Source organism: Saccopteryx bilineata, chromosome X (genome assembly GCF_036850765.1).
Source record: "Saccopteryx bilineata isolate mSacBil1 chromosome X, mSacBil1_pri_phased_curated, whole genome shotgun sequence".
Taxonomy (NCBI): domain Eukaryota; kingdom Metazoa; phylum Chordata; class Mammalia; order Chiroptera; family Emballonuridae; genus Saccopteryx; species Saccopteryx bilineata.
Genome location: NC_089502.1, coordinates 106,615,538 through 106,638,992, shown reverse-complemented (window position 1 = coordinate 106,638,992; position 23,455 = coordinate 106,615,538). Strand labels below are relative to the sequence as shown.

Here is a 23,455-nt window from a genome sequence, read left to right as displayed (position 1 = left end):
CATTTCCTTAATGACTAATGATATTGAGCATCTTTCCATGCACTTATTCGCCATTTGAGTGTATTCTTTGTAAATATACATAGTGAAATTCATTGTCCATTTCTAATTGAGTTTTAGGTTTTTTTTTTAATTTTATTTATTCATTTTAGAAAGGAGAGAGAGAAGGAGAGAGAGAGAAACAGAGAGAGAGAAAGGGGAGGAGCAGGAAGCATCAACTCCCATATGTGCCTTGACCAGGCAAGCCCAGGGTTTCGAACCGGCGACCTCAGCATTTCCAGGTCGACGCTTTATCCACTGCGCCACCACAGGTCAGTCCTGAGTTTTAGTTTTATTACTGAGTTGCAAGAGTTCTCCATGTACTTAGAATATAAATCGCTTAGTGAATACAGAATTTAAAAATAATTTCTCTCAGTCTGTTGATATTTTACGTTTTTGAAGGTGTCTTCTTTCAAAGAGAAAAGTTTTCTTATGTTGATGAAGTCTGATATATCATTTTTTCTTATATTGCCTGAACTTTTAGTTCTGAATCTAAGAAATTTTTGCTAATCCCAGGTCACCAAAGACTAACACTTCTGTTTTCTTCAAAATTTATTATGGTTTTAGTTTTTACATTTAAGTCTGTGATCCAATTTAGGTCATTCTTTTTTTGTATATGGTATTTGATAGGGGTCTAATCAAACAGATTTAATTCTTTTGCATGTAGACATACAATTATCAAAGCACTATGTATTCAAAAGCCTACTATGTCCCTATCATATTGTCCTTGAACCTTTGTAAAAAATCAGTGGAAAATAAAATAGTGACTTATTTTTGTACTCTGAATTATTTTCCACTCATTATATATTATATATATTATTTCCACTCATTTTTATATATATTTGTACCAGTACCACAATTTATTGATTACTGTAGCTTTGTTTTTTTTAAATTTATTTTTAATTATTTATTCATTTTAGAGAGAGAGAGAGAGAGAAGGGGGGAGGAGCAGGAAGCCTCAACTCCCACATGTGCCTTGACCAGGCAAGCCCAGGGTTTTGAACTGGCAACCTCAGCATTCCAGGTCGACGCTTTATCCACTGTGCCACCACAGGTCAGGCTGTAGCTTTGTTAATTGAGAAGTATATGTACTCCACCTTTTTTCTTTGTTTTCAAGACTGTTCTGGCTAATCCAGGACCTTTAGATTCCCATATGAATTTTAGGATCAGCTAGTCAATTTTTGCAAACAAGAACAACAACAAAACAGTGCGGTTTTGATATGGGTTGCATTTATTCTGTAGATCAATTTTGGGAGTATTGCAATTTAACAATATTAACTTCTCCAGGGCATGATCATGGGACATCTTTCCATTTTTTTAGAACCTTATTAATTTATTTCTGGAATGTTTTCATTTTATAAGTCTTGCACTTCTTTTATTTAATTTAATCATAATCATGCTACCCTTTGGAGGTTATTTTGAATGACATTGTTTCATAAATTCATGTTTATATTTTTCTTTGATAGTATACAAAATACAATTGATTTTTGTACACAAAGTAGGTTTATGGTTGTGAATTCACGAAATATAGGACTTTATTCTTGTTTATTATTTATGTGTTAATTATAGTACTGCTTTATGTAGTAATTATAGTACTGTTTTCCATATGAACTGTAAACCTACTTTTGCCCTTACTTGCATACTGACCTTTTCCCTTATGACTTTGTTGAGTAATTTCTAGTTTTACGTTTTTTTTATATATAATGATTATGTATTTAGTGAATAAAGGCAATTTTACTTGCTCTTTTAAAATGTGAATGCCTTTTATTTCTTTTTCGTTGGTTAAATCCACTTATTACAACATTCAGAAAAATGTTGAGGATATGTGGTAAAAGTAGAAATCCTTGTCTTGTTCTAGAGGTTAGAGGGAAATCTGTCTTTCCCTAATAAGTATGAAGTTAGCTGTGGCTTTTTTGGTAGATCCCTGATCTTGACTAAGTACCCTTCTACTCCTATTTTTTTTGAATGTTTTTTTTTAATATAAATGGGTTCAAGATTTTCTGAAAAGCTTTTCTTTTTTTGTACCTGTTGTAATAGTAATGTATTTATATGTCCTTTGTTCTATTAATATGGCATATCACATAAAGTGATTTTTAGATGTTAAAACAACTTCACATTTCTAGAAGAAATTCCACTTGTTGATGGTGCATACTATTTTCTCTCCTGCTGAATTTGATTTGCTAATATGCTTTAGAATTTTTGCATCTATATAAATGATAGGTATTGATTTCCAGTTTTCTTTCCTTGTGATGTCTTTATCTGGTTTTGTTATAACAGTTACTGGCCTCACAAAATGAATTAATGAATGAATAAACAAACAGAAGTCATAGTAATCAAAACAGCATGGCACTGGCATAAAAACAGACATATAGATCCATGGAACAGAATAGTGAGCCCAGAAATAAATCCATGGTTTTATGGTCAGTTAATATTTGACACAGTAGGCAAGAATATACAATGGAGTAAAGACAGTCTTTTCAATAAATGGTGTTGGGAAAATTGGACAGATATATGCTAAAAATGAAACTAGGCCATGTTCTTACACAGTACACAAGAAAACTAAAAAATGGATCAACAACTACTGGATTGATTTTAGAATCAAAACCATAAAAATCCTAGAAGAAAACATGGGCAGTAAAATCTTGGACATTTCTTGTAGGAATATGTTTTCCAGGTATATCTTCTCATGCAAGATAACCAAAAGCAAGTAAACAAGTGGGACTACATCAAACTAAAAGATGTTTGCACAGCAAAAGACACCACTGACAAAATGAAAATATCACCCACTGAATGATAGAACATACTCACAAATGACACATTTGATAAGAGGTTAATTTATAATGTTCATAAATAACAGATACAACTCAACTCCAATGCCCCGCAACAAACAATCCAATTAAAAGTGGGCAAAGGACCTGAATAGACACTTCTTCAAAGAGGACATACACATGGCCACTAGACATATGAAAAAATACTCAGTCACTAATCATCAGAGAAATGCAAATTAAAATCACAGTGAGATATCACTTCACATCTGCCAGAATGGCTTTCATTAACAAATCAACAAACAACAAGTGGTTGTGAGAGTGCAGAGAAGAGGGAACCCTTGTGTAATGTTGGTGGGAATGAGATTGGTGCAGCCACTGTGGACAACTGTTTGGAGTTATCTCAAAACATTTAAAACAAAACTGCCTTAGGACCCAGCCATTATTACACTTTGGGGAATATATCTGAAGAAATTCAAAACACTAATTCGAAAGAACATATGCACACCTATGTTCACTGCAGCATTATTTACAATAGCCAAGATATGGAAGCAGCCCATGTGTCCATGAGTTGATAAAAAAAGCTATGGGACATTTACACAATGGAATACTACTAAGTGGTTAAAAGGGAGGAAATCTTACACTTTGAGACAGCATGTTTGGACCTGGAGATTATCATCCTAAGTGAAATAAACCAATCAGAGAAACACAAGTACCATATGATTACACTTATACATGGAATCTAATGAACAAAATAAACTATCAAACAAAATGGAAACAGATTCATAGATACAGAGAATATACTGACAGCTGTCAGAGGAAAAAGGAGGGATTAGGCAAGCAAACAAACAAACCAAAAACTTCATAGACAAAGAAAATAGCAACGGAGGAAAATTGGGGTGGAAGGAGTCAGAAGAAGGAAAAGGAGGAAAATGGTGATGGAAGGAGACTTGACTTGAGATGGTGAATACACAATACAATATACAGGGGTCCCCAAACTGCAGCCCCCTGATGCCATTTATCCGGCCCCCACTGCACTTCCGGAAGGGGCACCTCTTTCATTGGTGGTCAGTGAGAGGAGCACATTGACCATCTCATTAGCCAAAAGCAGGACCATAGTTCCCATTGCAATACTGGTCAGTTTGTTGATTTAAATTTACTTGTTCTTTATTTTAAATATTGTATTTGTTCCCGTTTTGTTTTTTTTTACTTTAAAATAAGATATGTGCAGTGTGCATATGGATTTATTCATAGTTTTTTTTTTTATAGTCCGGCCCTCCAACGGTCTGAGGGACAGTGAACTGGCCCCCTGTGTAAAAAGTTTGGGAACCCCTGCAATATACAAATGATGAATATAGAGTTGCTCACCTGAAACCTATATAATTTTATTAACCAATGTCACCCCAATAAGTACAATTTTAAAAACTTATTTTATTACCTACCTCAGAGAAGACATTTATAGTATTCCCATTCCAATTTTTCCAGGAAGAGTTTGTGAAATATTGGCAGTAATTCAACGTTTATTAGAATTTACCAGTGAAGCTGTCTGGGCTAGGACTTTTGTTTGCTGGAACTCTTAAAATGACTAATTTTATCTCTTACTTTAAGTTTTCTATTTTTCTTGAGTATTTTGGCAGTTTGGGACATTCTAAAAATTTATCCACTTTAAGTCAGGGGTAGTCAACCTTTTTATACCTACCGCCCACTTTTGTATCTCTGTTAGTAGTAAAATTTTCTAACCACCCACTGGTTCTACAGTAATGGTGATTTATAAAGTAGGGAAGTAACTTTACTTTATAAAATTTATAAAGCAGAGTTCAAGCATATAATAATAATTACTTACAAGTACTTTATGTAAGATTTTCGCTAAGTTTGGCAGAATAAATCTTTATAAAACAACTTACTATAGTTAAATCTATCTTTTTATTTATATTTTGGTTGCTCTGCTACCACCCACCATGAAAGTTGGAATGCCCACTAGTGGGCGGTAGGGACTAGGTTGACTACCACTGATCTAAGTGGTCTAATGTGTGTTTTACAATTTTTCATAATATTCTTATCATACTTTTAATTCATGAATAGTTGGTAGTGATGTCCCCCTTTTCAACTCAAGTTTAGTAATTTTAGTCTTTTCTTTTTGTTTTAATCAGGTTAGCTAAAGGTTTCTCAGAAGTTCTGATCTCATCAAGGAACCAAGTTTGATTTCATTGCTTTTCTTTATTTTTTTCTATTTCATTATCTCTACTCCAATATTTATTATTTGTTCCTGGGGATTTGTTTAAATTAATTTATGCTTCTTAAGTTTCTTAAGGAGGAAAATTAAGTTATGAGTAAGAGATCTTTCTTCTTTTCCAAACCAGTATCTACAGCTATAAATTTCCTTCTAAGTGCTGCTTTAGCTGCATCCCATATATTTGTTTGTGTGTGTGTGCATGGAGGGTGTTTTTATTTTCATTTGTTTTCAACAGGTTTTATAATTTACCTAATAATTTCTTCTTCAGTTATTTGAAAGTGCATTGTTCGGCCCTGGCCGGTTTGCTCAGTGGTAGAGTGTTGGCCTGGCGTGCAGGAGTCCCGGGTTTGATTCCCGGCCAGGGCACACAGGAGAAGCTCCCATCTGCTTCTCCACCCCTCCCCCTTTCCTTCCTCTCTGTCTCTCTCTTCCCCTCCTGCAGCCAAAGCTCCAATGGAGCAAAGTTTGCCCGGGTGCTGAGGATGGCTCTGTGGCCTCTGCCTGAGATGCTAGAATGGCTCTGATTGCAGCAGAGTGACACCCCAGATGGGCAGAGCATCGCCCCCTGGTGGGCATGCTGGGTGGATCCAGGTCAGGCGCATGTGGGAGTCTGTTTGACTGCCTCCCCATTTCCAACCTCAGGAAAAAAAAAAGTGCATTGTTCATTTTTAAATTATTTGAGAATTTCCTAAATTTTCTTGTTGATTTCTAATTTCACTCCACTGTAATTGAACATACTTGGTATGATTTCAAGCTTTTTAAATTTACTGAAATGTTTTTTATAGGCTAATATATAGTCTATCCTGGAGAATGTTCCATGAATGCTTGAGAAGAATGTGAATTGTGCAATTGTTGGGTGAAATATTCTATAGATGGTAGTTTTAGTTATGTCCAGTTTGTATTTTTCAAATCATCTATATCCTTGTTGATTTTCTTTTTAGTTGTTCTGTACATTTCAAGAGTTGAATATTCAAATTTTTGTGTTATTGTTGAATTAGGTAGCTCTCTATAATTTTCTGTTTTTGAATCACGTATTTTAGGCCTCTGTTTTTAGGTAGAAATTGTTATATCTTCTTCATAAATGGACCCTTTTATTATTATAAAATACCTCTTTCTGTCTCAGCAAGTTTTTCACCTTAAAAGAAAAAAAAAATAGGCCCTGGCCGGTTGACTCCGTCGATAGAGCGTTAGTCCAGCATGCATAAGTCCAGGGTTCGATTCCCAGTCAGGACACACACAAGAAGCAACCATCTGCTTCTCTTCCCTTCCCTCTCCCCCTCCTCTCTCTTCCCCTCCCATAGCCTGTGGCTCGACTGGTTTGAGCATTGGTCTCAGGTGCTGAGGATAGCACAGTTGATTCAACATTGGCCCCAGATGTGGGTTGCTGGGTAGATCCTGGTCGAGGTACATGCAGGAGTCTGTCTTTCTATCTCACTTCCTCTCACTTAAGAAAAAAAGAAAAAATATTTATAGTCGCTAGTATATATGTGTGTATATACATATATATACACACATAAATACACATATATAGTTGCTAGTGTGTGTGTGTATTTTTTTTGAGAAAGAGAGTGAGATAGAAGCATCAACTCATAGCTGTTTTGCTTTATTTGTGTATTGATTGCTCCTTGTATGTGCCTTGGTTGTGATTTGCACAGTGGGTTCAAGCTGAGCCAGTGACCCCTTGCTCAAGCCAGCAGCTTTTGGCCTCAAGCTGGTGACCTTTGGGATCATGTGATTGTCCATGCTCTAGCCAGTGACTCTTTGTTCAAGCTGGTGAGCCTGTTCTGAAGCCAAAAATCTCACACTTATGATGGCAATCTTGTGGTTTCCAACTAGTGACCTCAGTGTTTGAGTGGATGTTCTATCCACTGGGCCACCACCAGTGAGGTCACAGAGTATATATTTTTTCACTTTTTTTTTTAATTCAGTGAGAGGAGAGGTAGGAGAGGTGTCAGAGAGACAGATTCCTGCATGCACCTCAACCAGGATCCATCTGGCAAGCCTGCTAGGGGGTGATGCTCTGCCTGTCTGGGGCACTGCTCTGTTGCACAGCAACCGAGCTCTTCCTAGTGCCTGAGGAGGAGGCCATGTATGTAGCCATTCTCAGCGGCTGGGGCCAACTTGCTCCAATTGAGCCATGGCTACAGGAGAGAAAGAGAGAGAGAGAGAGAGAGAGAGAGAGAGAGAGAGAGAGAGAGAGAGAAGTAAGAGGGTGTGGGGTGGAGAAGTAGATGGGCACTTCTTCTGTGTGCTCTGACTAGGAATCGAACCTGGGACATCTACAAACCAGGCCGACACTCTACCACTGAACCAACCAGCCAGGGCCTTTTCGTATTTTTTGTTTCAACTCATTTGTATATTTGAATCTCAAGTGCATCCTTGCATATGACACAAAATTGTATCTTATATGTTGTATCTAATCTGGCAATCTTTGCTTTTTAATTGGATTGTTTTTTTTTTATGTTTTTTTATATTTTTAATGTTATATATTTTTTAACTTTATTTATTTATTCATTTTAGAGAGGAGAGAGAGAGAGAAAGAGAGAGAGAGAGAAGGGAGGAGCAGAAAGCATCAACTCCCATATGTGCCTTGACCAGGCAAGCCCAGGGTTTTGAATCAGCGACCTCAGCGTTCCAGGTCGAAGCTTTATCCACTGCGCCACCACAGGTCAGGCTTAATTGGATTGTTTATTCAATTTATTTTAATTACTGATAAGGTTAGATTTACATCCTCCATTTTGCTACCTGTTTTATGTATGTCTTATGTGGTTTTCTCTCTCCATTTCATTAGCTTATGTAATAAATGAATCTATTTTCCTGGGTCATTTTAATATTTTTAAATTTCCTTTTTAAACTTTTATTCATTTCTTAACTATATTTTTGAGGTATTTCTTCATGGCTGCTTTATGGATTAACTTAAACATTGTAACTCATCAAAACCTATTTCACATTTATAGCAAATTAGTTACAGTAAAGTACAGAAAATGTCTTCCAATATAGCTTCATTCTCTGCCCTTTTTGTGTTATTATTATTGCTACACATATTACATCCAAATGTTATAAACTTAAAAATACAGTGTTGTAGCTTTTGCTTTATACAGTCCTATATTTTTTAAAGAAACTAAGAAAGCAGGGAATAAAGTATACTTATAATCTTTTATATTAACCTACTTATTTATTATTAGTTTCCATTTTCCTTTGGATTTAAGTTATGGTTTGGTATCATTTTCTTGCTCCAATATAGCTTTCTTTCTTCCCCATTCATTTGCGTTGTTATTGGCATATATATTAGATTTCTATATAAGTCCAACAATAGTGTTTTGTTTTGAAGAGAGAGAGACTCCTGCATGCGCTCCAACTGGTATCCACCCAGCAACCCCCATCTGGGGCTGATGCTCTAATTAACTGAGCTATCCTCAGTGCCCAGGGCTGATGCTTGAACCAATCAAGCCACTGGCTGCGAGAGGAGAGGAGAGAGAAGGGGGAGACGGAGAGGAAGTGAAGCAGATGGTCACTTCTCATGTGTGCATTGTCCCAGGACGTCCGCACACTGGGCCAACACTCTATCATCTGAGCCAACTGTCCAGGGCCAACAATAATGTTTTATTATTGTTTTATGCAATAGTATTTAAATCAGGAGAACAAATAAACAATTATACTATTTTTCTTTTTTTAAATTATCTTTATCAGAGTTCTTTGGTTTTCCATATGCCTTTGTCACTTGCTTTTAGCCTGAGGAACTTCCCATAGTATTTTTATAAGGCTGGTCAGTTAGTAATAAATTCTCTCTCAGTTTCTGTTTGTCTGAAAATGCCTTTATTTTACCTTCATGTTTGAAATGTGTTTTTGGTGAATAGAAGATTTTTGGTTGACATTCTTTATTTTTTCAGAATTTTAAAAATGTCATCTGTCTTCTGACTTTCATGACTTCTGATGAGACATCAGCCACCTATCTTACTGTGGTTTCCTTATACATGATAAATAATTCTTCTTTGTTACTCTCAAGATTTCCATTCATTTAAGGGTGTATATTTTGCATTTATCCTACATAGAGTATTTTAGGTTCATCTAACTGGTATCTATTTAGACATTATTGTCTTTTTCTTATTGCATTATGTTCATTCCTTATTTCCATAATTGTTTTTATTTCTGGTCCTTCTTTCTTACCCTTCTCTCCTTTTGGTACTCTCATTATGCATATGCTTGAATGCTTGATGGTGACCCACAGGTCCCTGAGACTCTGTTCATTTTTCTTTATTAATTTTTCTCTGTATTCATCTATTTATCAGATTAAATGATCTTTATTGATCTATAAGTCAGATGTTTATTTAGTTTTCTTTCTTCTGCTAGTCAAATATCTATTTGTGAGTACCTCTAGTGAATTTTTCATTTCAGTTACTGTACTTTGCAACTCTAGAATTCTCATTTGGTTGCTTTTCTTATTAATAATCTATAATTCTTCATTGATATTCTCTATTGCATGACCCACAGGTTGAGAACCGCTGCTCTATTGAATGATACATTGTCATCATATTGCCCTTTAACTATTTAAATATGGTACCCTTTTGTTCTTTGAATATATTTATTGTATTTCCCCATGTATAAGATGCACCTTTTTTCAAAAATTTGTGGATCTAAAAACTGGGTGCATCTTATATTATACAGTGGTTGTAGATTTTTTACTTGCATTTCCCACTTTTTCACATAGATGAGTTGTATGAATTTTATAATGAATAAAACTTCAGTTCAATTACTTTATGTAATATATTTTTTTTCCAAATTTTGGGCCCCCAAATTAAGGTGTGTCTTATACATGGGAGCATCTTATACATGAGGAAATAAGGTAAAAGGTACACTCTGAAGTCTTTGTCTTGTAAGTCGTACATCAAGGTAAGTTTCTATTTCCCACTTTAATTTTTCTTTGTATGAGCCACACTTTCCTCTTTATTGCATCTCATATTTTTATCACTGAAACCTAGACATTTAAAATAATATATTTTATCAACCTACAATTCTGATTCCTCCTTGACTCTAGGGCTTGTTGTTGCTAGGTTACTTGTTTAATGACTTGCCTTGACTACTTTTGTGAAATTTGTTTCTCCACAAAAAGTGGAGCTTTTTATGTCTCTCATTGCTCAGCTGCTTCTCTCGTGTTTTTAATTTTAAGTCTGGCTTTCTCTAGGTTACTCTTAGGTCAAGAAAGTATAGTGGTAAACCAATAAAATGTCAGAGATTGCTCTTAAATCCCTTCAGGCAGTAAATCCTCTATCTTTTGTTGTTGGATCTGTGTGATTTTGGAAATGCTTTTAAAGTTTCAGGAATTTATGAATTTGCCCTATATTTCAGCCAAGAACCAATACCCTCTCCTAAGTATTATTCCTTAGCAATTGCAGCTTTGCATATGCACACAGCCCTTTTGACCATTAAATCATGAATGTGATCTTTGCAGCACCCACTTTGTTTCTTTGGTCCCTGTGTTAAATTTCTGGCCACTCTTCTGTTTGTTTTGGCTCAATTATTATTATAGAACTTGAGCCTTCGTTGATTTATCATAACTGGGATCTTCTCTGTTTTTAATCATGTAAAAGCAGCCACCTCAGGCAGGCAGGACTGCAGAGTTGCCAATACTCTAGGCCTACCATGACCTTGTTTAGAACTTCCAAAACAGTGCTGTGGATGATGAAAGGTGTTGGACCTCATAGTCTTTCCTGTCTGCCCATGAAAGAACTTTTGCAATATAGGCCTGGGAATGATGGGTGTTGTCAGTCTTTAGTTCTGTTTTTCCTACCAAAGTGGAATCTTTGCACCTCAGAGTTTGAGCTTAAGAGAGAAGGATGGGAACAACCTCCATCTTAAATGCCATAGATGCCAACTGTCCTCATCTAGAATCAGATTTTTTTCAATAAATGCTTTTCAAGTTGTATTATGCCTTGTGATCAAATTTAAAACTTGCAGGAGTTTATTTGATAATTTTGTCTAGTTCTGTTGCTGTTTTTTGGAGAGAGGATAAGCCTCCCACAGTCATTTTGGAAAGCCATCCTTACTAATTCATATTTAGTTATATGTTCAAAAATGCAATGTACTAGTCAGTGGGAGTTGCATATGTGAACAAGAAAGCTGCACAAGCTGCAACCTTCATAAAGCTTATAATATAGCAAGTTTATGTAGAATCTATGTTTAGAATTTATCAAAGTTTCATCTTGTGTGCCTAGCTTACCAATGAATGAGATTACTAAGCCCAGTTTATTGAAATATCATGAGACATTTTTTTTCTAAGAGGAAAGACTGTCATGATCAATTATTAATGGCTGCTGTGAGTATAAGAGGCACCCTTGATGATGGTGCCCTGTGCTTTTGCCCTGATATATAAAAATATTGAGATATACTCTGATGTCAGGTCCTATGGAGGGCAGAGAACCTCTAGGAAGAATTATAAAGCAAAAGCAGTGGGTTTCCCACATGAGGTCTTTAAAATGCTGACTCCCTAATAATGCTGCTCATCTCAGGATATAAATGGCCCCAGAGATATATGAGTACAGACACCTAAACTAAACTGGAATGTGAGAGGAAAGCCAGTGAAGGCCATTTTTGTAACCTGTGTCCTTCCATCTCTCCTGGTAATCACCTTTCCCATTTATTGTGATGCATAGGTGTTGTGATAAGTGTGGTAAAGCTGAAGTGGGAGAAAACTGTAAATTAATCTGTTGAGATAATATTTAAATTGTAATATTGTCAATCCGTATTATTACCAGAGAATACAATAAAGATAGCAGTTATTAGCATGACTCTCAATGTTCTCCGTGACCTGCTTTCCCTTGCAAATTCATGCTCATGTCCCACACCTCCATTAACAATTCACACTCTGCAGACAGTATAATATTTGTATTCCCCAATCCTCAAGGTTTTGGATGTACCATTTCTCATGGGGTTCGTACTTCCTGGATTGTTTTCCCCCTTCCCCTATCCCCTACTCCCTCACCTGAATTCCTAATCCTCCCTCAGGACCCAGGTCCACTTTCAATTTCTCTGACATTGTATTTTCTTCCTTCTATTGAAACCCCCTGTTCATATCTGTATCTCCTACTAAACTATGTGTTGAATATGTCAGAATCATCTCTCTAACCCCAGTGCATACAGCTGGGAGTTTAATAAATATCTTTTCATTATAGAAAATCAATGAAATCTAGTAGTAAAAGATACTAGCATTTACTGAGCACCAAGTGGGGCAGAAGAACAGGGAAGGAGGGTTCACGGTAAGGGGATTGGAGTCAGGTAGACTGTTTGAATTCTTATCTCCTTTACTGCAGAACTGAAGAGCTCTGGCCAACCTCTTGTTTCTTCCTCTGTGCAGTGAAACAACTTACAAACTTTGGGATGGGAGGGACTGAGTTCAATTCTCATTTACAATACCACCTTAGCTATGTGCCTTTTGAAATGTGTGTGAAGTTCTTTGTGTTTAAATTTCTTCATCTACGAAATGAGGATAATAATAGTTTCTCTTTTTTAGAACTGCTGTGAGGATATTAGATGATACATATAAAACTATTATAACAATGCCTAGACCAGAAAGAAAGGGGAAATATATATATGGCAATTATTAAGAAGTAAAACAGATATTAATATTACTTAAAGTCAACATAAAAATATGCATGTGTTCAATAAGTAATATTATTATCACTAGTACTAATACTTATAGGGCACTTCATACACATTCTAACATTGAATTCTTCCAACAATCCTGGAAGTACATGTAGCATCCTCATCTTTGCCATAAAAAAGGTACAGAAATCAAATATTTGACTTAATTTACCACTCAGACAAGTATAAAAATCTTATACTTTTTTGGGTAGAAACTGAGAAGAGTGTTGATTTAGAGGAAAAATAAAAACACAGCTAAAATCTCAAGGTATTTGAAATCCTACAGTTCTATGTCTTTGACAGAAGGTCTCCAAAACCTCATAAGTTTTCGCTTCAGTGGAGGAAATAAAAGCAAAGCAATGCTAAGTATTGTTGACCCATGAATATAGTGGAAATTACACTGGCTTTGAAGTCAGATTAAATACAGTTGGATTTCAGTCCTGACTCTGACCTTTAAGTCACTTTGTTAATCTTTTTTCACAAAGATAATTGTACCTGCCATGAAGGATTTCTGGGAGTCTTAAATAAAATAATGTATAGCACTTCTAGCTCATACTATCTGACATATAATATACTTGATAAATGGCACTATTATCTATCATTGATCTTGTATCCATATTACCTGGCATATCACCTGGTTTACGGTAGAAAATGTTAAGTGTGTTTAGGATTGAACTAGAGGAAAAACTTCCCAGTTGTGGCTAACTTCAAGCAGAGAAGAATATCTCCAAAAAGCTTTAAGTTTTTATTCTACATAAAAATTAAATGCACTGGTCTAGGTGATAACAAATTTCACATTCTTGGGGTCTACAAGCAGAAATGAATGAGTACTCCATAAGCAAATTTAAAAAGGAATTTAAACAACATATAGATAGACAATTTCTAATATATAACCTTGGCATTCAGGATACAATAGATAGGGTAAAAATGTTCCAGAAAAAATTAGACAGAATAGTTTGAGGCTAAATTTGTACAAAATCATCATTCACTTTGTTTCTGCTTACTGTATAACCTTTGAATGGTACTATATTGATAAGCTAAGACTGATAAAACCTTTAGGAGGTAAAGTAAATTTTTTAGCAAACTACTGTTAGAACAGAGGAAGAGTTCTGGTATAAAAATTAGGAAGCAAGAGTGTGATTTTTGGTGTGAAAATTGATCTTTTGGAGTCACTAGGCAGGTCTCCATGACAAAGTGTTCGAAACTACAGATGATGATTCAACTTTTATTTATTCATTCTTAGAAGCTTTGAATTACCTGTTGTGCTTCAAAGCCCCAGGGCAGAGATAGAGTATATTATGGAAACACTTTGTGGGTCTCTGATTTGTATTATAAATGAAGAACTCCTTCTGAGCTTGAATTTCTTAGTTGAACAGATTTCTTTATGAACACAAATAATCATTATAGAGAGAGCTGGCTCTTGCTGTGCCTCACCAATAAAATACATTCCTCCCACATCCCCTTATTTTATTCTTGGGAATTTTGCCAGAAGGGCTGGGCGCAAGTGTTTGGGTAAGCAAGTGGGTTTTGCTATCTGTTTCTGTAAGACCCTGTGGGATGTACTGTTCTCCTACTTCTGTAATATCATGGATGATCAAAAGTCTAACAGACTGGAATAAATAAACTATGCAGCATTAGCTCCCCTAGGCTGTCTTTGTTGATAAGGAGGCCAATGAGTTTTAAATAGGCAAGGCCATTTGCAATGTCAAGAGTGGGAGGTTTCTGGTGCTCCTGATTATTGAGGCTGTTGGAAGGAGCAAACATTAGAGAGAAGAGGCCAAAGTCTGTCCTTGTCTGTTCTTATGCTATTACACACTTACCCAGGAATCTTTTCCATTGTCAGAATTTCAGCTATCACCTATGAGCAAATGACCTTCACCACAGAAACCTCAAACTAAAAAAAATAGCCTCTTTTCTCAAGGAATGCAGTCTAGACAGGGAGTTAAGGCACAAACTTAAAAATATCTCTAATAAAATAAGAAGAAATATTCTCAGAAGCCAACAAAATAATGATTTAGGTAAAAAGTGGTAAATAATCTCAAAAGAGGGATCTTTCACTGTAGGTTGAGTGTGACAGTGGTCAGAGTTCAGATATGAACTAGGTTTTCAAAGATGAGTTGGTTTTGGGCTAAAATTCAAGCTGAGTTGCTCTTTTTAATCTTAGGGAACATCAAATTAGACTTATCTCTGGTGTTAATAATTAGTGAACAAGCTACTAAATAACATACAAATGCTTATAAAACTAAATTAAACAAAAATAAAAACAAAAGCAAAATAACACAAAACCAAAAAACTGTAACTGGTAACTTTCTCTTTAGATCATTTCCTATAGAAAATTATGTTTTCTGTCTTCAGAATTTGAGTAGCTAGGCAATAGAAATTTAGGCAGAAACTTGTTTCAAGACTCAAGGAATTGGAATTGAGTGACCAAAGCTAATAATTAGAATAAAGATGAGTAAATGAAGAATATAAACTATTATTTGACACCCTCTCCCCCTCATTTTCCACAATCCCTATGCCAAGTACCCTACATGCATTATTTAATTTACTTTTCACAGCAACAGTGCAAAGGAAGAATTACCTTGAGTTCCTAGAGACAGAAATAGATTCAGAAAAACATTCAGTGTCTTGCATCAGGAAACACAGTAGAAGCTAATAGAGCCCAGCATTTGAACTCAAATAAACCAAGCTCCAAATTCCAACTTAAAGTGGATCAAAAGTTTCTCAGTAGGAAAGTATACAGTGTGGTTCTATGGAAGAGACCCTATAGAAATCATAAAAACCGACCTAGTACATTTCCAGGGGCCTTTAGACCTCACATTACCATGACCCGGACAGTTCCCGAACCATTTCAAACTGAAACAAATTAATTGGGTGAATACTAGAATGAATCAAAGTCAAACTCAGAAGGGCTGATAGCTAAGGCAAATAAATAATTATCATGGAGAATTATATTTTGTACCACCATTTTCTGGGAAATCAAAAATCCTGAGAAAAAAGCTGACTTTGCTTTACTATGCATCCGAATAGCCAAGGCAATCTTTGGATTCAGTCAGTTCATGCTGTGTTATTGAAAACAAGTGACTGAACCTCCCTGAAGCTCAGTGTTGTAAAATGTGACTCTCATACTCACTTGTAGGGTTCTTGAGGGAGAATGCAGATATTAGCAAATTATCTTCCATATATGACAATAGCAACTGTTTCCTGGAATTTTTTAAATAACACAACATTTTTGGACATGCATCTATAAACCTTGTCCAACAGCAAAAGGAAATTAAGCTTTTCTTGGGAAATGTCTCTATTTCTTTAAGGTCCAAGACTATAAGGAAATTGCAGGCTCGATCCCTGGCCAGGGTACATAAAAAACAACAACCAATGAATCCATAAACAACAAATCAATGTCTTTTTTTTCCTTTCCTTTCCACTCTCTAAAATCAATCAATCAATAAAAATTTTTAAAACTCAAAAAAAGACTCAAGAGTACAATTACGTACCTGTGTAAGCAAAGTTGAAAGGCCTTGTCAGAGGAACATGATGCTTGGGAGCCACCGTGGGATGGGAGGGGTATAAGAAAATACCATCATCACCGAGCATCTCCACCAATTCCTTGTGCAGACTTTCTTTTATTGCCTTGAACTTTTTGAATTTCTCACTGTTATATTTGAGCTTTTCTTCAAACAAGGCCAGTCCTACAGAATAGTAACACAACAAGTTAAGGTATGAAACTTAATTTTTTAAATCCCAGTGTTCTTTAATTTACCTTTTCTTATTCTAGAACATTGAGAAAATAAGAAAGTGATAAAAGAAACCTTACAACCTTGCCAGCCATACATGTACATTGTTGACTACTTCATTTTAACACCTAGTATTTTTGGTAATGCTATATATAGAGCTCAGCTTTGCCCACAGAATATCATAAGGAATTTTATGACTGTAAATTATTTTAATTGTAAAAATTCATCATAGCTTCTTTTTAACTAGCTTGTGATTGTTGGGCATCTCAACTTTGTCCAAAATTCACATGCTGCAATAAACATTCATGCATATAATTCTTAGGAAACTTTATAATAAAATTATACTTTTAGAGAATTTTATCTAATGTATCTTCAAGTTTTAAATTATTTTATGAAAAGCTAATTAATACATACATATATACATATTTCTCACAGTAAAGTATACATCCTATGTCCTTAATAAATCATATTTAATATTAATATTTTATTCATTTTAAAATAGTTTATTTTTAAAAATAAGTTTACTGTTCCTGTTATAAAAGGGACACATAAGTCTAATAAAAATTCAAAAAATTAAAGTAGAAAAAACTCACTAAAAAATATAGTAGCCACGGAAAATAATTAAAAATGTTAGTATACTTAGTCCATGTATTTTTTTCTATGCATACACTGTATCTTATAGGAGAGTTTATAATGTAGTATGTAAATTTTTCCAAGTTTTCCACTCACCATTTTAACATCTATACACATTTTATCAACATATCTTCCTAAACATGGCCTTAAGTGCCTGCATACAATATTATCCTACATATGGGTCATAATTCACCACCTACTCCTCTGTTGTGAAACATTTAGGATGCTTCTAATTTTCTGTTGTTATAACACATGCTGCAATGTATATCTCTGTGACTATTTTTTTTTTTTTACTATGGTTTGGATTTGGAACATTTTTATCAGAAGAGTCCAGCTTATGGCTAAAATCCTTGTTTGATTTTTCAGGTGTGACTATCAGCAACTACAAAAAAATTTATTTGGCAAGACTCAAGAGGGTGAACAACAGCCTTTCCTCCCCAAACCAGATATGGTACACAGCCAGTGCACTGAAACTTCTATAGGGTGTTGCAGTCAGGGACTCTGGTCTTGTAGCCTATGATGTTCTTGTACATATATGCATTCTTAGCCAAGGCACCTTCTTTTTATTTTTTGTGACAGAGACATAGAGAGGGACAGATAAGGACAGACAGACAGGAAGGGAGATGAAAAGCATCAATTCTTCATTGCGGCTCCTTAGTTGTTCATTGATTGCTTTCTCATATGTGCCTTGACTGGGGGGCTACAGCAGACTGAGTGACCCCTTGCTCAAACCAGTAACCTTGGGCTCAAGCTGGTGAGCCTTGCTCAAACCAGATGAGCTTGCACCCAAGTCGGTGACCTCATAGTTTTGAACCTGGGTCCTCTGTGTCCCAGTCCGAAGCTCTATCCACTAGGCAACCGCTTGGTCAGGCCCAAGGCACTTTCTTTATTTGAGGCCTTTGACAGAAGTTTTCTTCAGGTGTCTTTGCTGAGGCTTCTTTATGGAAGAGGTAGAGGAAACCTCGAAGACACTTTCCCTATTTTAACTCACTATTCAGAACTTTTCAACTCCTAGTTTCTCTCCCTGATGCTATTCCTGTCCTCAGGGTCTGTAAAACTGCGGAGCCCTTTGTTCAGGTCTTTTTCAACAGTGAGTAGATCTCCACATTTGTGCTAATCTATTTGGCCCTTCACTGATGCAAATTTTCATAGGGGGAAATGGAAAAGAGAGGAATATAGTTTTCTCCAGTTTTAGCTTCCTGCTTATACTATCACTGTGACTAAACGCTTCACTGTTGCGTTTTACTTTTAATTTATTGTGTTGACATGGTTTCAAGTGTCCCACTCAATATAACAACACCACCTACACACCACATTATGCCTCCAATGCCCCATTCCAAGTTTCTTTCCACCTCTATTTTCCTCTTACTCCCTACCTCCACCCCCCTTTCCCTCTGGCTATTGCTACCTTATTCTGGCCTGTTGCTTTTATTGGCCATCTCAACACATGGCAGCTCAGCTAAGCCTCTGACATTTTCTAGGATGATAAAATGTGATTCATTTTTGCATGAATCGAGCTAGCATAGGATAACCTAAGTTCCTTAGATTCAATATCAGTATTCTGTCCTTGAATTTTTATTGCTATTCACAAAAAAGAGGACATCAGTGACTAGAATACTGTCAAGATTCTTTTGAAGAAAAGTAACTCTGATATATATTTGGCAAATAAGTGCATTGAGTGTTCATTGTTCTTAAAATTATTTCCCTCATGATACCATAATAATATATCCAGTGAAGGCACAGTTTTTTTTCTGATGATGGAGACATTACTAGAGCTATATAATAATAACAACAATAAGAAAAATAGCTCCTATTTATTGATTTTTATGATGTTCCAAGATTTGTAGTTTCATCTTTATAAACTTGAAATTCCCAATATATGCATGGTTAGGATGTTTAGATGCATAATCTCATTTAACTAGCAAAACAATGCAAGAAATACATATTTAATCCACTCAATCACATAGGTAATACACTTTTATTAATTCTAGTTTATAGATGCACTGACAATATAAAGTATAGAATGAAGGTTAAGCAAGCTATTATCTAGAAAAGCTAAGATTAGACCTGAGTTTGAAATAAATTAACCAATATCTATTTGCCTCAGCTTCTGACTATAAAGAGATGACATTACTTATTCTATCAGACTCTCTTAAATATTTAAAGAGATAACACATGCAAAGGTACCAAAAATCTAATATTTGGTACTTAGGTACTCAATGAGCATTTCTTTACAATAACAACAATCACCAATTCTGCAACAAGTATCCATAGCTGCACTAATTTCTTTGGTGAGCTGCTTATACTAAACTTACTCTACAGGACCAATAATTAATATTTTGATTATGTTAATTCACCAAAATATGCCCAAATGGACCTATACCTAAAGTAAAATATATTGTCCAAAATTTCTGTTTAGATATTTAAACACAATGCATGACACATAGAAAATATCCTATCTCAGCATTTGAGATTGTAAGACAAACATCTGAAGAGTACTCCTTAACTTGGTAGCCTTATAACCTTTATGAATTAAGGTTTCTAAATTTATAAAATGGACATTATAATAGATACTTTGCAAATCAATGGGATAAAATGCACAGGACAGTGCTTAGCCATAATGCGATGTCAACATATAATGGATACTAATTTATTATTCATATATTTCAGCTTTCCTCAGATTGCTGCAAGAGGTTTTTACATTTTTGGTAAGGCATCCTTCCCTCCCCTAATAACATCAAACCAGAGAAAAGATGATTTATATACCAATGGCAGGGATGGTGTGCGCTGATAGGCCCAGGCACCATTTGATCAATTCCCATAGAGGGTTGATAGGCTTCCCATTGTCACTAAGTAGATCTATAAATTTCACAGGTTCCTGAAATTGAAGAAAATTTTATTAACCATTGTCATCCCAATATATTTAATTAAAAAAAAAGAACTAGGAAAAGAAGAGATTAAAATGTAAATGTGAAAATAAACTTACCAAAGTGCTAACAAAAAATATAAGTATTCTCTCAAAAAAAGTGTGGTTAAGAACGTTTTTAGCAGATTCATGAATTATTGGATAAAATATTATCCAGACATAAAACGAAATAAGGTACTGCCTGACCAGGCAGTGGCACAGTAGATAGAGCGTCGGACTGGGATGTGGAGGACCCAGGTTCAAGACCCCGAGGTCACCAGCTTGAGCGTGGGCTCATCTGGTTTGAGCAAGACTCACTAGCTTAAGCCCAAGGTCACTGGCACGAGCAAGGGTTCACTTGGTCTGCTGTAGCCCCTGGGTCAAGGCACATATGAGAAATCAATCAATGAACAACTAAGGAGCCGCAACAAAGAACTGATGTTTCTCATCTCTCTCCTTTCCTATCTGTCTGTCCCTATCTTTCCCTCTCTCTGTCTCTGCCACAAAAAAAAAAAAAAAAAAAAGAAATAAGGTACTGATACAACATGGATAAAATGTAAAAAAAACCCAAACAATCTCCCTCCAAAACAAACAAAAACACCCACATTATGCTAAGTGAAAGAATCCAGTAATAAAACACCACACAATGTATGGTTCCATTTATTTGAAATGTCTAGAATAAGCAAATCAATAGATATAGAAAGTAGATTGATTTTTCTGTGTGTCTGTGGGTGACAGAAACAGAGAAAGAGAGAGAGGGACAGATAGAGATAGGCAGACATAAAGGGAGAGAGATGAGAAGTATCAATTCTTTGTTGCAGCACCTTAGTTGTTCATTGATTGCTTTCTCATATGTGCTTTGATCGGGGGCTTCCAGCAGAGATAGTGACCCCTTGTTTAAGTCAGCGACCTTTGGGCTCAAGCAAGCGACCATGGGGTCACGTCTATGATTCACGCTCAAGTCAGCAACCCCACGCTCAAGCTGGATGAGCCATGCTCAAGCCAGTGACCTTGGGGTTTTGGACTTGGGTCCTCAGCATTCCAGGCTGATGCTCTATCCATTGCACCACTACTGCTGTTCAGGCCCACAAGAAATATTTCTTTTGTGATAGAGACAGAGAGAGGGACAGATAGGGACAGACAGACAGGGAGAGAAATTCTTCTTTGTGGCTCCTTAGTTGTTCATTGATTGCTTTCTCATACATGCTTTGAGTGGGGGTGCTGTAGCAGAGTGAGTGACACCTTGCTCAAGTCAGTGACCTTGGGCTCAGGGCATCAACCTTGGGCTTCAATCCAGTGACTGTTGGGCTCAAGCTAGTGACCATGGGGTCATGTCTATGATCCCACGTTCTAGCCAGCAACCCCACACTCAAGCTGGTGAGCCCATACTTAAGCCAGATGAGCCCACACTAGAGCTGGTAACCTCTAGGTCTCAAACCTGAGTCCTCTGGATCCCAATCCAATGCTCTATCCACTGTGCCACCACCTGGTCAGGCGCAATATTCTTAATTCAGAAAATAATTTTGTGGCCCTGGCTGGTTGGCTCAATGGTAGAGCTTTGGCCTGGTGTGTGGAAGTCCTGGGTTTGATTTCCAGTCAGGGCACACAGGAGAAACGACCATCTGTTTCTCTAACCTTCCTACTCACTGTTCTGTCTCTGTCTCTCCCCCTTCTCCTTCTGCAGCCATGGCTCAATTGGTTTGAGCAAGTTGACCCCGGGATGGCTCTCTGGCCTTGCCTCAGGTACTAAAATAGTTCAGTTGCCAAGCAACAGAACAATGGCCCCAGATTGGTAGAGAGCATCATCCAAGGGGCTTGCTGGGTAGATCCGGGTCAGGGGGTATGTTGGAGTCTGTCTCTATACCTCCCCACTTCTTTAATAAAAAGAAAAAATAATCTTGTAACATAGGTATCAGTACCTTCAATTCACAGATTGGTAAAGAATAGATAAGAACTCTCCCACCAAAAAGAAAAAAGCTAGTAAGTAGCTTGTGATTTGAATTTGGGTCTGTCACACTCCCACATACATATTCCTAATGGCCAGCATATACTTCATAATGTCAAATGTCTATTTATTTATTTATTTATTTATTTATTTATTTATTTAGTGAGAAGAGGGGAGATAGAGACACAGACTCCTGTATGTGCCTTGACTAGGATTCACCTAGTAACCCCCATCTGGGGATGATGCTCCAATCAATTGAGCTATCCTCAGCAACTGAGGCCAACATTCGGACCGAGTTATCTTTAGCGCCCAGGGCTGATGCTTGAACCAATCAAGCTACTGGCTACAAAAAGGGGAGAGAGAGAGACAGAAGAGGGAGGAGGAGAAGAGAAGCAGATGGTTGCTTCTCATGTATGCCCTGACCAGGGATTGAACACAGGATGTTCACATCCAGGCCAACACTGAGCTAACTGGCCAGGGCCATAATGTCAAGTTCAACTTATTACTCTTAACAAATTAATATTTAAAATCCTCAACAAGGCTGAAGAAATCATAATTAAAGCATCTTTCACAAGAACCCACATCAACTCTCAAACTTAGCAAATAACAGGAGGGTGAAAATACACAGTAAGAATGCAGATAACTGTGTGCAAATCCCTACATACCACTGATGGGGGAGGCAAAGTGGGATCTTGACAATTAGGGTGACCTAATCACTTTATGCTTTATTAAAGCCTAAATGCTTTGATACCCAGCACATGCTATATTAGAATAAACATCATGCCCCTGTGCTCATATCCACAATGTTACCTCTGCTTGGAACACCTTTTATCACTTCTTTAACTGGGTAAGGCCTCCAAATTATTCAACTATTGGTGGATAGCAACTCCTCCACCAGAAAGTTTCTCTGAATTTCACATGGAGATGGGCCTGCCCTCTGTGATCCTACAACCATATATGTTTATACTAGTTTAGTACTCATCAAACTGTATAATCTTTAACTATGTCACCTATTTGCTTATGAAATTTATTCCTCCCTATCTACAACATATGAACCACAATTGAAAGTCAATAAATATTTATAAAAGAAGGAAGGAAAGTAGTGAACATACCTTCCCATCATGTCCCTTTGCTGACATCATTGTGACCCATAATTGAAAAGAATACTTCATTTGTTTCAGTTTAACATGTTGAACCGAGGCTCCTAGCATATTTTCCAGGTGAGCCACAACCTTTGAAAATGAAGATACAACAACAGACAAACATGTTTATAAAAAAGATATAATTGAAGAGAGATGTCAGCAAAATGGCTGACAAGGAAGCTCCAGGCTCTCATTTCTTCATGGAGACACCAACACACAGACCAAAGTAGCTCTGTGAGATCTCTGGAAACCAGTTAAGAAACTGCAGCAATAAAGCAAAGAATTAAAAAAGAGAATCTACACTCAAAATACTAAGAAATCTCATGGCACCTTTGCTCATTCTAGTCCCACCCCTTTCCTGGCACAGTGCAGAAAAGACTGGGAGGAAGTCACCCAACTACTAACTTCTACCTTGGGATGGATA

The 23,455-nt window shown here is 36.4% G+C and overlaps 1 protein-coding gene across 1 annotated transcript in view; it reads right to left on the bottom strand.

The window, feature by feature from the left end:
- Window positions 1-23,455, bottom strand: part of FAAH2 (fatty acid amide hydrolase 2) — a 114,089-nt gene that overhangs the window by 2,117 nt on the left and 88,517 nt on the right. The window contains exons 8-10 of the mRNA XM_066250073.1: window positions 23,002-23,121; window positions 19,806-19,917; window positions 16,167-16,361 (exon numbers count right to left, since the gene is read on the bottom strand). Coding sequence (XP_066106170.1) covers window positions 16,167-16,361; window positions 19,806-19,917; window positions 23,002-23,121 — 427 coding nt within the window. The remainder of the gene's footprint in view (window positions 1-16,166; window positions 16,362-19,805; window positions 19,918-23,001; window positions 23,122-23,455) is intronic.